The 16,477-nt window shown below is 40.9% G+C and overlaps 1 protein-coding gene across 1 annotated transcript; it reads right to left on the bottom strand.

Moving 5' to 3' along the window:
• Positions 1–2,709: 2,709 nt before the first annotated feature.
• bmp4 (bone morphogenetic protein 4) lies at positions 2,710–15,629 on the bottom strand. Its single transcript, XM_010878738.5, is given in 5 exon segments — positions 2,710–4,225; positions 4,227–4,392; positions 8,931–9,295; positions 9,940–10,062; positions 15,305–15,629. Coding segments are annotated over 3 exon segments (1,224 nt in total). The 5' UTR covers positions 9,289–9,295; positions 9,940–10,062; positions 15,305–15,629; the 3' UTR covers positions 2,710–3,525.
• Positions 15,630–16,477: the final 848 nt, after the last annotated feature.

The raw sequence follows: 16,477 nt of genomic DNA, 5'->3' as shown, positions 1-16,477 counted from the left end.
AACCAGCCTTATCTATATCTCATGTTCTATTGAATTAAACCTTATTTATTTGTTCAGCAAACAATGTCTCACTCCTGAACGTTTTAGCAACCCCTGGTAGTTGTTGAATCATTAGATCTCCCCTGTTTCTACATTTCGAACAGATGTTTACATTTCTGTGAGACTGCTGGCATTTGCCGTGCAGAATGGTGTTTTCCCACCAATTGGATTTTGGAATATTTGTGCGGAGCGTATTCTTGCTTAAAATGAAAAAAAAAACTAAAAAAAAGTTTATAAACATGATATACTAACCGAGAATATATTTTTATTTGGATTACATCTTACATCCATTCCATGACGCTTTCATTCTCCCATCCCATGAAGAGCAACCACCCATTTTCCTCCTCTTTCTTTTCTCGTCCCAGTGGTCCTCCATACTCCAAACCCATCTTTAACCATCTATCGTTTAGTGATATGGTGTCCATGGTCACCCAATTATTCAAAATATTAACGTAAAAAAGCATTTGAAGGCGCTCTTATCCAGAACGACTTACAGGTACAATGATCAGTTTTTCTTTCCTAATATTTTATCATGTTATCTTTGCCATTTGCAATATCCTTCCATCCTTCCAATGTGTTTCACGAGGGCCTTGAATCTCATTATCTGCATAAGAGATGCTAACATTGCCCCAAAATTAAAACAAATGCCAAGACCGTAACAGTTTTGCGTAATATACATACATATGCGTTCCCTGACAGTCGGATTTATAATTTGCTAACTGCAAAGAAGATTAAGATAGAGCGCACCCAAATAAGTTACAAAACTGATTTATTCTTTCCATGTTCAAGCAAGTCGGTTTATTTCTGTAAACGCGACGCTTTTAAAGAAACGTCCAAATAAAAAGCTGAATGGTATAATTTACGGAGTCAATTAGTTTTTTCTTGTCAAGACTCAGCATTTAATGACTCACTTATAATTGCATGAGAACGCCCTCTGGTATGACATTGGCACATTTAATCAGAATGAAAGACAAAGCACCCCATATGAGTCTATTCTCTAAGATAAATAGTTAATTTTGTAAATCCAACACAGAAAAGGCAGAAATACATCAGCATATTGGCTGGATGCAAACCCATGCGCAATAATTACAACTGATGCGGAACAGCTCAATCTTCCCGACCTAAAATATCCCGTTCTCAGCTCAGACGTCTAAGGTAGTAAACTGGCTTCTAATGGTAGCCAGTGTTTTTGCCTCTTGACTCATTGGGAGTGCTAAGCTTACATAAACTTTACTCTCCGGGCATTTTAATTAACACCTGCCCTCTTTGTGGAAGGTATACCTATAGGTGGGATAATGACGAGCCAGACAATTAACTGACCATAACTCGCAGATATTATCTAAACTCAGGAGATCAGTTGAAATGTGTGTAATTGCACTGTCAACCCACTGAAAATAACTCCTCCCTTCCTTCACTCACTTCAAAATGAAATTACTTTATGTTCCTCCCTCTCTTCTAACGAGGCTACGCCTGACATGGGGCCATCAAAGCGACGCCACAGCCTTTCGGGAGCCCGTGGCCAGCTGTGGTAAATTCTATTCACGACTTGTCCTCAAGGCCAGGCCTATAGCACAAACCAAGTCAATCAATCAATTAATCAGAACGTGGGACATATATTAATTTTACATTTATTGTGATTTCCAGAATGTATCTTCTTCCCTGTTGGGTACAGGGATATGTAATGGAATGTAGGCCTACAGTATGACTAAATAACATCAACAAACACACACGCACATAGCCTACCACCCAACCAATTACTTAAATGTATAATTGTATAGACCCATATGAGCACATAATAAACCAAAACGCCGCGTAACTTAAAATCGTTATTTATTTTATGTCAAACCCTGCGGAAACAACCAGCAGACCCCAATCATCGCTAGTTCGACGAGCGTGGGGATGTAGGCTTTTTCGCTTGGGTTGGAAATAATGCGTCGGTTGCGCATTGGAGTGTTTATGTATTTAAACATTTCCAATTTTAAATATAATTGATTAAATATATTTGTTCTAATAATGCCGAATGTTAATGTTATAACTTAATTACTTGTCCATTGGTCTATATACTAAACATGCAGTGGCGGGATTGTGTTGGACGCTACAATGTGACGTCCTGTCCTGAATAGTTCAAAGGACTGCTCTCTCCGTTATCACATAATTTGGGGCAGTCGTCGGATTGTGAATAAGTGGTGTAGAAGTGTATTGTCTAATGGGGCACAAGTTGGAGACAGGCGTCTTTATTTTGTCGGCATGAGCCGTCGAAGACAAAGGCAGGAGACAGACGGTCTAAGCATTGATTCTTCAGAGGTCGGATATCGCCATGTGTCAGTGCACGACGCATCGTCCACAGTCTTGCCCCCAACGCTAAACTGCCAGAAACAATAGGATCACTCCTCAAGTGTCTCCAACAATCAATTTCAACTATCCACCCAGACGGCAATTGGATTAGCGAGTGTCTAACCACCACATGTTAACCTAATTGACATAAAAGTGAAATTTGAGTCTATTGTAGCCTATCAGCAAGTATCCCAGGACTAGGCCTATACCCCCTACTGTCACATTATTGTTTTTGCTTTTAGTCGCAAAAAGTTATCTTAATATTTTAAACCAGCATTGTAGATAAATTCTTCAAGTCCTTTACTTAAATGTGAAACAGTTGAATAATGCCTGGTATGAAACCGAACATTCTTTTATTTGGGAGAGACAAAGCTTCGAAAGATTCCTCTGTTATCATGAACTGCAAAAATGAGGCTACTTGAATACATTTTCAAATAGCCAGAAGGCTAATTATCAGACCCACACATGTGTCAAATCCAAACTCATATACTGTAAAACAGTAATAGATAGCCCTTTGCTGTCAACCTTTCATCTTTAACAACCCATGTTATCTGATACAGTTCTTTAAAATAGTAAATATTGTTTCTAACAAAAGGGACTTACCTAATAAAATAATTGATTTAAACATCAATGTAAAGAGGTGAATTAAAAAGTAATGTAAATTTCTGATTATCTGATTCATAACAAATCAGTGAGGTGATAATTTCACACAGTGCTCTAATTTAAGTACAGAATTTGTGCTGCTTGTGTGTAACATTGGAAGGTAATTTGTTAGAATTTTTCTTGAAAATGTATATAATATCAAAGCAATAAATATAACCAGTAAATAGACTTTACTTTTTAATTATTCTATTTTTTTTTACTATTTTGTCATTTAAAAAAATTATACAATCTAATATACAGTACATTATGAAAAGTTGTACAGCTTTTTATTTATGTTTACAATAAGGACTCACTTTTATTTTTTAATATGTAGATATAAATATATATATTTTGTCAAAATATATGATCATATTGTCAAGAAAACAAAAAATAGACAAACATACATCTCAACATAAAAGTTATAAATAAGGGTCCAAGTGAAGGTTTTTGGGAGTAGGACAGGCCTACTTTCATATCGTCTGTGCTTCAAATTCCCCATAGTCATATTGTTTAGCGGCAGCCACACCCTTCTACTACCATTTCCTGGTAGTTTTTTAGGACCACCTTGTCGTGTTCGTCCAGGTAGAGCATGGAGATAGCACTGAGCTCCGTGGGAACGCAGCAGGCCTTGGGAATGTTGGTGTTCACTGAGTTCACCAACGTTTGCACAATGGCATGGTTGGTAGAGTTCAGATGGTCTGCCAGGGGGAAGGGGCACTCCCCGTGGCAATAATATGCCTGGTACCCAGGGGGCGCCACTATCCAGTCATTCCAGCCCACGTCGCTGAAGTCCACGTAGAGAGCGTGGCGGCGGCAGTTGCGGTTGCGCTTCCGCCCCCTCTGCTTTGGGCTTCGCTTGGCCCGGCGAGTCAACGGATGGCCCTTGCCGTCATGGCCAAAGGTGACTAGCAGGGGGCGTAGCTGTTCCCAGTCCTCCCCGGGCTCCTGATGCAGGGAGCGGCTGATGCGCACGTGGCGGCCCCGGTGGTGCGGTGTCTGGTCAAGGGGCTGGACCTCCACGGCCAGACCGTGGTTGGGCAGGTGCTCCCTTGTCCAGCGTAGTACAGCGGGGCTCACGTCGAAACTCTCCCAGCGTGAGGCGTTGTGGCGCACCAGCCGCGTGTCCAAGAGCCGCGTGATCAGCTGCCCGGCCCGGGGGGGCTTTAGCACCTCGTACACGTTTATCCGGTGGAGCCCCGCCTCGTCCCCCCCCGCTTCCTGAAATGGCTGCGTCGATCTGCTGCCGGAAAAGACGCAGCTCGGCCGACGAGAGCAGCTCGTCCTCTGGGATGCTGCTGAGGTTGAAGACGAAACGCAGCGGGAGGGTCTCGCCGTTCTTCGCCTGAGGCTCACCTGAATGAACCCGCTCCATGTGCTCTGAAAAAGAAGACAGGACACAGTCAGTCAGGGCTTTTACAAAATAAGTCTGTACGGACAACAGCCCGATTGTTTCATGTAATACTCCAATTCAATACGAACAAACTCTTAACCCTTTGAGCTTGCAATGGAAGGACATGTCTCAGCCCCAAGGTCTTACGCTGCTATCTTATTATGCCAATAGGGTCTGTTCACCTTATCCACTGTAAATCCTTGTAGATCTAAGGAATGCAAAATGTTCCCTGTCTCCTGCCCTGTTTAAACTAAGGAGGACATGAGGTATTGGCCCACACCTCCGGAGTACCAGGCTTGAAAGACTTGTTGCTGTCCCTGTCCAAAGTCCTCCTGATTGTGTTGCAGATCAAGATGATACCTGACGATTTCAGCTTCCACTCTGCTGACCCTTGATTGACCTTGCATAAACAATATGGGAAAACTGTCTGTGCATCCATTTCACTGTCATTCCCATTCACCAGTTTCCTCTAACAGTTTTTCACTGTCTTTATTTGTTGTTAAAAATAGATTTCTGTCTGTCAATGATTGCAACAACAACATCTCATTGCTTGAGATGTTATGGAAGACCAGCTTTCCTAGCACTGACTTTGCTTAAAGCTACTTCAATGAGTAAGGTGTACTTACTACTACTGAGTTACGTGGTTGTCCCCCCTAGCCATCTTAAAATGTATGCAGTGTCAGTCACTCTGGGTAAGAGAGTCTGGTAAATTAATAAAATGTAAAACTGTAGGTTTAACATGCCTTAATTGAAGCAGAAGTATTTCCATGTTGGCTTGGGCAAGCCCCTGGGAACTTAATGTACACACATATACATTGTCTCTACTTCCTTATTTATCTATAAGGATCATCCAGGACTTCACATAATGCCTTTCTCTGAGCACTTTGCTGAAACATGCATTACTTAAAGGGTGGTGATTAACGTACCACAGCTACAGAATAAACATAGTGGAAGGTAGCTGTTCCATGCACAGTCTGCAGATTTCTGGCAAGATCACCATTGTTGGGAAAGGAATGTTGTCTACTATTTTCATGCTCATTCTGGCCCTGTTATTTCACACCCAGGACTTAATCTTATCCAGGTGGTTCTCATTATTAAAACCTGCTGTGTTTTTTGATTGGTTCTGCAGTTTGTTAACTGGGGAAATTGATCATTTTCGTCATGAATAATCATTACGTATTCCTGCAGACAAACCTTTGATGGCAGAGCAACAAAGCAGCTAAGACTAAAGTGATGGCTGGAATGTACCTTCTTCAAATGCTTAAATTCCTGAAGGATTCATTGGGTAACAGCATCTTAGTTTTGACACCTTGCATCTTTCACAGTACATTTCTTCCAACTTGTGAACAATACGTTTTTATTTTCACATAGTTTTCCTTTAATTGCTACGTCACTGTAAGCTTGAACTTGGTGCCTGACTAAATATCTAATTACATTCTAGTAATCCTAAAAAATGCACTCAATTGGAATTTACATGAAAACAAACAACTTAGTTTCATTTTACTTCTCCTGCACCAGGCATGTTATTAGCAACGTTTGACAGCAGGAAACAAAACACCCAAAGACAGCAATAGAAAGAGATCTTCAGGACAGCACACACACACCCACCCACCCACCAACCCACCCATACACACACCCACCCACACACCCATACGCACACACACACACCCACACACACACACACACACACACACACACATAGACATAGACAGGCGGCTAAGCCTCCTTGTTCCTCAGTGGCCTTGGTGCTTTGCCGTGTAGACAGGCCCCATTAAGGCTGACTCATCCCTACTCCCCCGAGGGCAAACATGTTCTTCTTTAGCCCTCCAGCTCTGTCTGTCTGTCTGTCCAGCCCTCCCTCCACTATAATACACTACTGTCACACGGCAAATTATCTCTGGATTATACAAGACAAATCTCTGATTTAGAGCACATAATGTAGCCTCATGTTACGAGGATGTTGTTACTGTACATACAGTGGCAGTCAAAACTATTGGCACCCTCGAACTGTTTTTAAATTATACGCTTCCAGAACACTTCTGAAGTTAAAAAAGTATTTTGGTATCCACATATTTATTTCTTTGTTTTGCAGTTGAACAAAACCAAACAAATAATGTACTCAATATCTCAAAAAAGTAATCCTAAAATGTCCCAGATAATATTATTGTCATAGTTTCTAGACATTGTTAGGAATAATTAGTTTTCAAGATGCTTTTCCTTTACTTTGGAATTGAACATAGCTGTGATGGGTTGCAGGTGCCTGCAATATGAAAATCACTCATTCAATCACTCATTCAATCAGTTTGAATAGACAAAAAGATTAATTATCCGGTTTTGTGTCATTGTGTGTACTGCAATGAGCATGGAGAAAAGAACGGAAACCAAAGAATTGTCTGAGGAAGTCAGAAACATGATTATAGCTAATTATGGACAATCTTAAGGCAAGTCCATCTCCAAGAGATGTTGATGTTCCTGTTTCAACGATATGTAATGTTAAACAAGAACCTCTCCGGGCATTGCCCCAAGAGAAAAAGTTGATGGAATATTGCAGTGGAAGATTATTTGAATGGTGGAGAAAGCCCATTGATCAACTGCCACACAGATTCAAGGTGACCTTCAGTGACAATGTACAACAGTTTCAACTTGCACCATCCGTCGCCAACTCAGTGAAAGGAGACACACTGCTGACAGATTGACATGAGAAAGTCTGACTGCAATTTGCCAAAACACATGCCACAATTCTACGAGAATGTCCTGTGGACAGATGAGACCAAATTAGAGCTTTTTGGTGAAGCACACAATCTCAATGTTTACAGAAAACAAAATGAAGCCTTCAAAGAAAAGAACACCTTCCCCACAGTCAAACATGGAGGAGGTTCAGTGATGTTTTGGGGCTGCTTTGCGGCCTCTTGTACTGTGTGCCTTGAAAGTGTGTGTGCACGGCAGCAAGAAATCAGGAGAATTCCAATGCATTTTGGAGCGCAATGTTGAACCCAGTGTCAGAAAACTTGGGTCTCCGTCGAAGGTCATGGTTTTTCAGCAGGACAATGATCCCAAACACACTTTAAAAAGCATCCAGGAACGGTTCAAGTCAAATCACTGGACTGTTCTAAAGTCCAGAAAGCACCCTTAAAACTGAACTGAAGCAGTCTGTACAGGAAGACTGGGGCAAACTGCCTGTACAGTGGTGCAGGAAGCTCCTCTATGGCCATAGAAAGCGCTTGATTGCAGTTATTCTGATTTAAAAGGATTATATAAAGCTCAGAATCAAAAACAATGGTTCAGTAATATTAACAATGAAATAAAGAAATGTGGAGACCAAACACCAATTTCAAATTATTTTTAGAGACTATTGTGCGTCATTTGGAGGAAGTGCAAGGGTGCCAACATTTCTGGCCACAACTGTACATAGCCTGTTGTCTTTCTCTTTGTTTAACATGAAGCCTGTCAAAAACCTGTCCTTTCCAACCAATCTCTCCATACTACACTTACAACTTTTATGTCTCTCAATATACAAGTCTCTCACACAAATCATCAAGAACAAAGAACAAAATCAACATTAATTTAAAATATGGAATACAGAGACACTCAAACTACCTTGTTCTCCTCCATGTTTTGTTCCTCAATCACCCTGGAGTTAAGAGTCCCTTCAGAGTGCCCCAGTCTATCTGTTTTCATTGCCCACATTGTTGGAAGGAGGGACTTTATTTAGAAGGCTGTAGAGTAGCATTAAAGATAATTGCATGTTGAGGAAGTTCCCTCTAAAAGGGCCTTTGCTCTATCTTAACTGGAGACATGAGAGAAGCACACTGCTGCTTACCAAAGCCTTTTTTAAGCCCTTGTGCAGGGTGGGGTGAAAAGTGTAACTCAATAATATGAAGGTATGCTTTTCCTTGAACTGCTAACTAAACACGCGGCAGGCTTTGTCAGACCACAGATTCTCTCAGGAGGAGGGGAACTTGTCTGAATGAATTCTTGCCCCATTTTTGGCCACCATTTTGTAACCACATCCTTAGATTTGATAGTTTCTGTTGAAGGTGGGAGGGCGTGTCTACCATTTATGTTTAAGTAATGTAGGAAATGTTTCATTTTCCCCTTCTTTCTTCTGATAAAACATAGGATTATTTGCTTATGTGACCATACCCAGTCGAAATAGGCTGTGGGAGAAATATGTGTCGCTGTCATCACAACTGAAATGTCATAATGGTGATGTACTGTTGTTTAAGTACTTTTATTTTTAGAGTTATGTACTGTAGATGTGTATACTGTATTCTAGAAGGGGGGCATGTCATAAACATTACTGAACAGTACATCAAATAAATGCACTTTCCCCAAACTTCCCAGAGGGAAGAAGATCACCACTGATAACGTCATGTACTCAAAATCCACGCATGTCCCAATTATTGATCAATTGATTGTTTGGGTTTCGGGGACAGGTCTATAAACGTATAGCACAACAAGAACTACCAATCTGGTCATCCATACTGACAGACATTTCCCTCTCTCTCTCTTTCACTCCCTTCACCTTCGTGGTGGAAACCTCTCACGGTGTTGGCGCGGCTCGCCGATCTCTCCGGGTACTCAAAAGAGGCATCATGGGCTCCGGCCTCTTCCGCCTCCCCGGACTGAAGCCGGTAGAGGTCCAGCAGGTAGCGTGGCACAGTGGCTGAGCGGCTGGGTCGCGGGCGCCTCTGCAGCCCGAACATATGCAGCAGTGTGGCCTCGAAGTCCCGCAACAGTTCATGGCTCTGACCAGCCGTCCGACCCTGCAGGCCCGACGCTTTCTTCTTCCCTTCCTCAGGTATCAGACTAGCATGATTGCTCTCTCCCAGCAGGACTTGGCATAATAAAATGACCATCAGCATTCGATTACCAGGAATCATGATGTCTCTGGGAAGGCACAGACAGAGCAAAGAGGGAGAGAGTTGAAAGGAGGACAGGGAGTGTTGGAGACAGACGGAAAAGAAGGAAACCTTTGTTTTAAGTGACATTTGTCTACCCCTACAACGCCTTATTTTTTCAACATAGAACTCTTGACCACTGATGTTCTCACTGTAAATGTTCTCTAATTGGTTATAATTGCCCTGTCTGGCTTGTTTAGAATAAAATGGCCAACGATCAGATATCCTCCCTATGCAGTTATCTCTGGCGACATGCTCCAAAAGTAAACAGCAGGTTTAACAGCAAAGCTTTTTGAATGGAATCCGAGGGCCATTCCTTTTACCCTTCCTATCCCTCGCTCTCCCTCCACTATGATTAGACAAATAGAAGAAGCAGCCCTGGGGTCAAAGCAAATTCTCAACTCGATAAGGGGCCGAGTCCCTCTGTGTCTGACCTGACCAAGGAGTCAAACAAAAGACCACGTGCGGGACATTCCGCAAACATTTTCTCTGTAGAACTCAATGCTTTTCCCTTGAAGCCCTGGCGTCTAGTTATTTTGAATGTTAATTTGACGAACCTCAATCTTCTGAGAAAAGGAATATAAGACAGTGAGAAAGCTTTGGCAATTGTGTCTTATGGCTTGTTCTACTTACCGACAGAAAATAAAGCATGGGAAAACAGTCCATGTTTGTTGGGAGCCAGCAATGGACGCGTTCCTCAAGGTAATGTTACGTGGTACTAGGGGGCTGCTTGAGAGCGTTGGAATGACCCTGTTCCTGAAATGTACAGAACAGAAAAAAGGACATTGTAGTTATTGTACTCTAGCCAGCATAGTGGAAAACACTTCTGGCTTTAACTTACTGTGTCCATGTACATGACCCCGTCTGTCTTTAAGGCTTAACACACAGACGTGGGGTAAAAGGTTACACTCGTTTTCCTTTTTTTGTAGCAAGTCAGAGCAGGGAAACCAACTAATCTTCAAAATGCGTTAAACAGTTCACAAAGTTTTATACCCGAAACATAATTACAATGTTTTTAAAACTTATTATGTTTTTCTGAAATTAAGCCAAAACATAGAACTAAAATTAATTAGCAACAAGTCTGTCAATTGCTGTTGAGATAGGACAAAGTAATTGTTGGGAGCTAGCTTTTAGATAATTGTCTATGCAGAGCAGACAGGCAGGCAGACAGAGGAGACAGACCCTCTGTCCCTCCTCAGTAAGGTTAGCTATCAGATGGTTCATGATAGTTCTGTATTGATTGATACAGGTTCAATCTGCATCCCAATGACCATGTCCATTTGTCAACAAAAGTGGCTCAAACTGCCGCACCCCCCTACCCGACCTGTGAGGACCCTTCTAAATACACCCATGAACAAAAGTCCCACCTCTCCCCCCATGTCTGCACCCAATGTCCCTCTGTTGTCCTGAGATCTGTGGAGAAGCTGATGACAGGGGGCTGCTCTGCTCTTTGACCACACTATATCAGTAGTTCCAAACTCAACTACCAAGGACAGATGCAAATGCTAATGCTTTCTTTATGCTGTTCTATACTGTAGGCTTAAATCTGTATACTCTTATAGTCATTGTACATGGGGGTATTTTAGAAAATCTCATAAGAAATCTAATTTGATTTGTATCTGTTTTCATATATGTAGGCCTACATTTATTTCTACACTGCACAAAAATCGCCCTCTGTGGACAATTAAGTTTTGAACAGACAACAGGTTGTGTAGTAGTCAAGAGCATTGCACTAGTGAATGGGATGTGTCTGGTTCAACACCATTGAGCAGACAAGGTGAAAAAAACGTGTGCCCTTGAGCATGGCACTTAACTCAAATGTTTCCTGTTCAAGAGTGTTTGCTGAGTGTATTAAAAAATGTAAACAAACTTCTTCCAGACCAGCTAGGAATTCACCACTTCAGTATATCAACAAGAAGCAATTAACAAGTCGGTTATTGACAATTTGTTATCCAGTTCAATTCACTTCAGAGTCACAGGATGTCTTCTTAAGTAAGACTGTTCTCTCTAGTCCCTCTACACCCAGCACTCTGTCCCATAGACAATTCACGCCCATTCTGTGGCTCTATGACATCACAACCGGAGGGAATTGGACCTAATCAATATCTTGATTAATAACATTGCTGAATCACACAATAAAACGCTGTGTTTATGACAAAAGGCCTGGGCAAGCAACAGTACCACAGACTGGACGCTTCAACTGAATGGGTGACAGGGACTCTATGAAAATGTCGTCATCAATTTGAAGCTCATCCCACTGGAACTGAGCCAACCATTACAACAACAAGGACGCACATTAAAAGGAACTTTATGTATACACTCAGTGTTTTTTTGTCTCTGGGTTCACATATCCATGTTCATATTTGTCCCCCCATGCCTAACTGTACATTCAATCAAAGTTTTTTTTTCTCTTCACAGAACTAGATGTTGACCTTTGCGTGACCTTGTGTTCTTGGTCATCGAACAAGGTCCTGAGAGTGTCCGTGCGTGCGTGTGTCTGCCAGTCTGTGAGAACCGTGGCGAAGAGGCAGTATGGTTCTGAAAATGATCATCTCTATTCCCCATGGGGTGGGGGGGATAACGTGTGTGCATCCCTGAAAACAAACGCTCATTGTGCTAAGAGGGCCTCTCCCATGATTACAGCGATTCAGACCGCTCAAAACAACAGTGACTACAGAACTTCTTACAGTAAAAACTGACAGAGCCACTTACTGAATCGATGGATTCACAAAGTAGGCGGACAACCATGCAAGCTGTAATAAAGATCATATAGAGGCTTCACCAGGAACGATGCTCATCGTATTTCTTCCTCGTTCTCACCTTACATGTATAGTGTGTCTGTAAGGATGAATAGCTATGTTGGATCAATTATAGATGCGTATAACTCATCCTTTTATTGTGATGACCAACTATGAGGCAGGCCTATAGGAGAGGGACAGTTAGTGAGAAAGCGTAACATCTGAAGTCTGAGTTTTGGACCAGACGAGAGACAGCGCCATATTTTGCAATGAATGGACTGTAGCCCAGGGTGCAATTAGGCCTCGGCAGTTTGTTTCCTCCGATTTGGCCTGGTCCTCATCCACTTCCCCAGGCCTCCCTGTATTTTACTCCTCTTTTCTCTGTCCCTGCTCCCTCTCTGTCCCCTCCTCTTGTCTCTCCCTCCCTCCCTCTCTCCCTCCCTCTCTCCACCCTTCTCTCTGACCAGAGATAATGTGATCAGACTATGCACATGGCCCTTTAGATGTGTTTCCTGAGGAATTTGACAGGGGTGGGGGGGACATCTCAGGAGGTGGGGGGCAATCTTCTGAAGCTGGTATTTTAATTATATTTTTTCTTTTTTTGCACATTGTTAAGGTCATGATTCTCAGTTTCAGTTTTATGAAGCATTAATATATATATTTTTTAAAACAGTGTAGTATGCTCTTGATTAAAAGTTAAGCATGATAGAGCAACATATTTCGACATATTATATTCAAGTGTACAAAAACCATATCAATGTGGTTTACAACACAGTTCTGAGACTCACAGTTATGGTTCTAAAGAATGTTTACAGTCATGGTTACAGTCAAGTACTTTATGTTTTCACCATCCTATCAGTTTATTCAATTATTTGATAATTTAGCCTGAATGTAATTTGCAATAAAAGTGAACAGCCAAGGCCAAGAAAAGGTTGATGTGACAACAAGTTTACGCTGACATGTGCAGGAAATCAGGTGTATATATATATATATCCAATAGTTCATTATTAAATGATTTAAAAAAATTGGATATTATATCCAGTCAGAATGTTGTCACTTATAAACAACTCATGTGTCATCTTACAATACATATGAAATAATTTATTTGGAATAGGCCCTATCTTTATAGACCAAGGGCTGCCAAAACATAGCCATGGGCAGAATCCTGCCTTCAAGCCCATTCATATAGACCACTGGAGGTTTTATATATACAAGTAAGCCAACCTGAATAAATATAGTTAAATTATACTTTCTATTTTAAAACTACAACAAAGAATGTATGTAGAAATTATAATATACGTATATATTATCAAATATGGCCTTGATATCAGTAAGATAATTCATTTGTGTGGCTCCCCAGTTATCTTTGATATCCTTATGTGGCCTTCTAGACAAATATATTGCCTGCACCTAATGTAGGCTACAATCCTGAGTCTTATTCCACATTAAAGTGCTATCAGAGTGTAAAGGTAACTCCTTGTTCCCAGTGACGATATTACCACAAAACCAAATTACAAGTGGGGAAACCGTTAATATGTTGTAACCCGAGTATCCAATGTAGTCGTTTCACGTCTGACCTTTAACCTTTTTAACCAAAATATGAGTATATAATCCGTATTTGACAATGATAACTAGCAGTGTGGTTACTGTAGCAAGTCTAACCATTGTCAATATAAACTAACTTTAGTATTAGCGATGTTAGCATTCACTTATAAAGCTATCTAAAATCGTATTAGTTAAAGAATTGTTGAGACATCCACAGCAATTAAACGCCATTCATTATATGTAGGCTACCACTTTCCTACGAGCACGTGAAGGTAGGCATCCTATCTCTCTTGATAAATTAATGTTGCTCTCAACATGTTTAAGTTTATATCCTTTATTTTCTACATCCAATTAAAAATAAATAGACAAAATAAGACAGTGTCTGGCAACGTATACAGTACTCTACGCTAGATTAACCCTTATTTGGGCGCTACTGACAATTTCTTCTTATAAGTAACCTAACCTAATATGATAAAGTTCAACATTTTTGGAGAAAAAAATCCCCCTAAACTGTAAACACATGTCTGGTTGTATTTCGAATGCAAGGAGGCCAATTTCTCAAAATAAAGAACATTAATATTTACTCTGTCAGCATGCATGCCCAAATAATGAAGTAAGTAACTTGCTGTAAACTGGAATTGTGGTGAAATCATTAGTCATGAATTCAAACAAGTGTTATGTAATGATTTAACCAAGTGGCAATAGGCTCGTGTAAGTGGTTTCAGACAGTTCTAGGGAAACGCGTCGAGGCCAGATGAAGTCCGTAAGCCTGTAAATGTTTTCTCTTCCTCATTTTATAAATTAGCTTTTTCACAAATATATAAACATTTGAAACTTGGACCTTCGTATGAGCCTGTTCGTTTTTTGGTTCTGGTAGAGATAAACATAGGCCTACAATAAAAATGTAAAGATTTTGTAACACTTTGCAAATTCTTGTGTTTCCATTGCATTTTACAATCCAGTCATTATTCTTAAAATACCACTGGGAATCGACATAATCAAAAGGAAGAAAATAGACAGACTTTGACATTTGAAAACATTCGAACTGAACTGTGGTACAATTCTTGGAAGATAATGTCAATTCATGTAGACCTCAACTATATTGACTCAGCCAACATCTGACAAACTTCTAACAACCTGCAATATGTTTTTGACGAAACGTGACCATACCTTTACAAACGGTTACCAAATAGAAAATAAGCGCACAGTAGGCTTATACTGAGCGTGCAGGTGTCTAATGGTGCAAACTTCAACATTAAAAGACATACACATGCAATTTACTTAGTTAAAACTCTTATAGTTTTCAGCAGAACATTTTATCAGCGTTAAACACATCCTAGAATTATTGTCCTGCAGTGAGCGTCAAGATTTTCCATGATCGCTCTATTTCACCAAAATTGCAGACAAATTATTATACTAGCATACCTAGCTCCATTAAATCGGATTAAATGTAACAGGAACATTTCATTTCATTATTAAGAACGTAAGCATGTGTTGATAGGCTCATTAGGATACTTTTGGTATTTATGTAATTGACATTTTCTTAGAAAATAATTATTAAATTTAGCCGATCGGAGCCTTTGCTTCATACGGAAGAACTGTACAGGCAAGTCTTCTAGGATACGTGGTGAGTGTTGACCGTCATTTTATGCTATATTGTTGTCACTTTAATGGCATTCGAATGTCCCACTTGTATAAAGTTGAGAGGAGCTTACCATCAGTATGGGTACAGGTACTATCCTCGAGAAGAGTAAATATGACAAAAAGTGCGAGCTCTCCCCACGCAATGGAAGTCCAGGTGTAAAGCATGTACTGAAAACGACGAAGGAATTTATGGTGAAGTACAGTGGTGCCTTTAGATCATTAATTCCTTAACGACCCCTTTAAAAAACAAGAGGCTAGACGTTGGCCGTGGACAGAGGCAGTATGTAGCAGGGTAGATTTGCAGCCGGGTTCCTCCTATCTCCAGAAGTTCACGAGGGCGGAACACTGCTCGGACAGGCGGACTCTCAAACTGATCCAGCATCTATTGCCCCTTGCCGTTTTTATGTGTCCGCCCTATTTAGCCTTCCTGCCTACTCTTATCCCCTCCACCCTCCACCCACCACCCCATTCCTCTGTCTCAAACACCTTAGATAACCCCCCCCCATCTCTCTCTCTTTCAGTCTCTCTCTTTCTCTAAGAGAAACACTGCGCACAATTTGTTTGGGACTAAAATTACTTTAATCTTTTTTAATGTTAGGCTATACTTAAAGTTGTATTTCAAAACTGTAATTTGTCTTAAATATGTAATACAACATTGATACGCTGCAACTAATTACTAAGATTCATTTAAATGGCAAAATGTTTAGTGCAGTCCTAGAGCGACACACGCGTTACCACAAGAAATGCTCATTTTAATGTCACCAATTCTATTCAATATGTATTTTTTTGCCGGATGTGTGCAGAGTTGCATGAATAGGCCCACGCCGCATTGACACAGTAGAGCCATCACGACTAATAACGTCAACTGCGTGGTGATTACACCTTTATATCTCCTCATCAAAGCCTTTCATCACTAATGGATAAACTCCGTCCTCATTCCTGACACTGTGCTTTTTGTTCCTATAGAGACTATCGCCGGGGTTCAAGGACGATTTCAGCTTTCCTTTTTTGTACGTCTGGTAAAATTTGCATACTGCAATGTGGCCTACGATGTTCTAGCAGGACTAACGCGCCAGGTCTAGGCCCTGCGGTGCACATTTACTGCTACAGCATGGGTTTGAATCCATCTCACTGCTCTTTCAGCAAAAACTCTCTTTACCTTTGCCCACTGCCTCCATTCAGTAAAGCATTAAAATGCCTCAAATTGTATATTCAAAATAGGAATAGAGTACAATGTGGTGTGA

The sequence above is a fragment of the Esox lucius genome, chromosome 15 (assembly GCF_011004845.1).
Source record: "Esox lucius isolate fEsoLuc1 chromosome 15, fEsoLuc1.pri, whole genome shotgun sequence".
Classification (NCBI taxonomy): Eukaryota; Metazoa; Chordata; class Actinopteri; order Esociformes; family Esocidae; genus Esox; species Esox lucius.
Note: the sequence above shows the minus strand (reverse complement) of the source record. Positions and strands in the feature narration are given on the sequence as shown.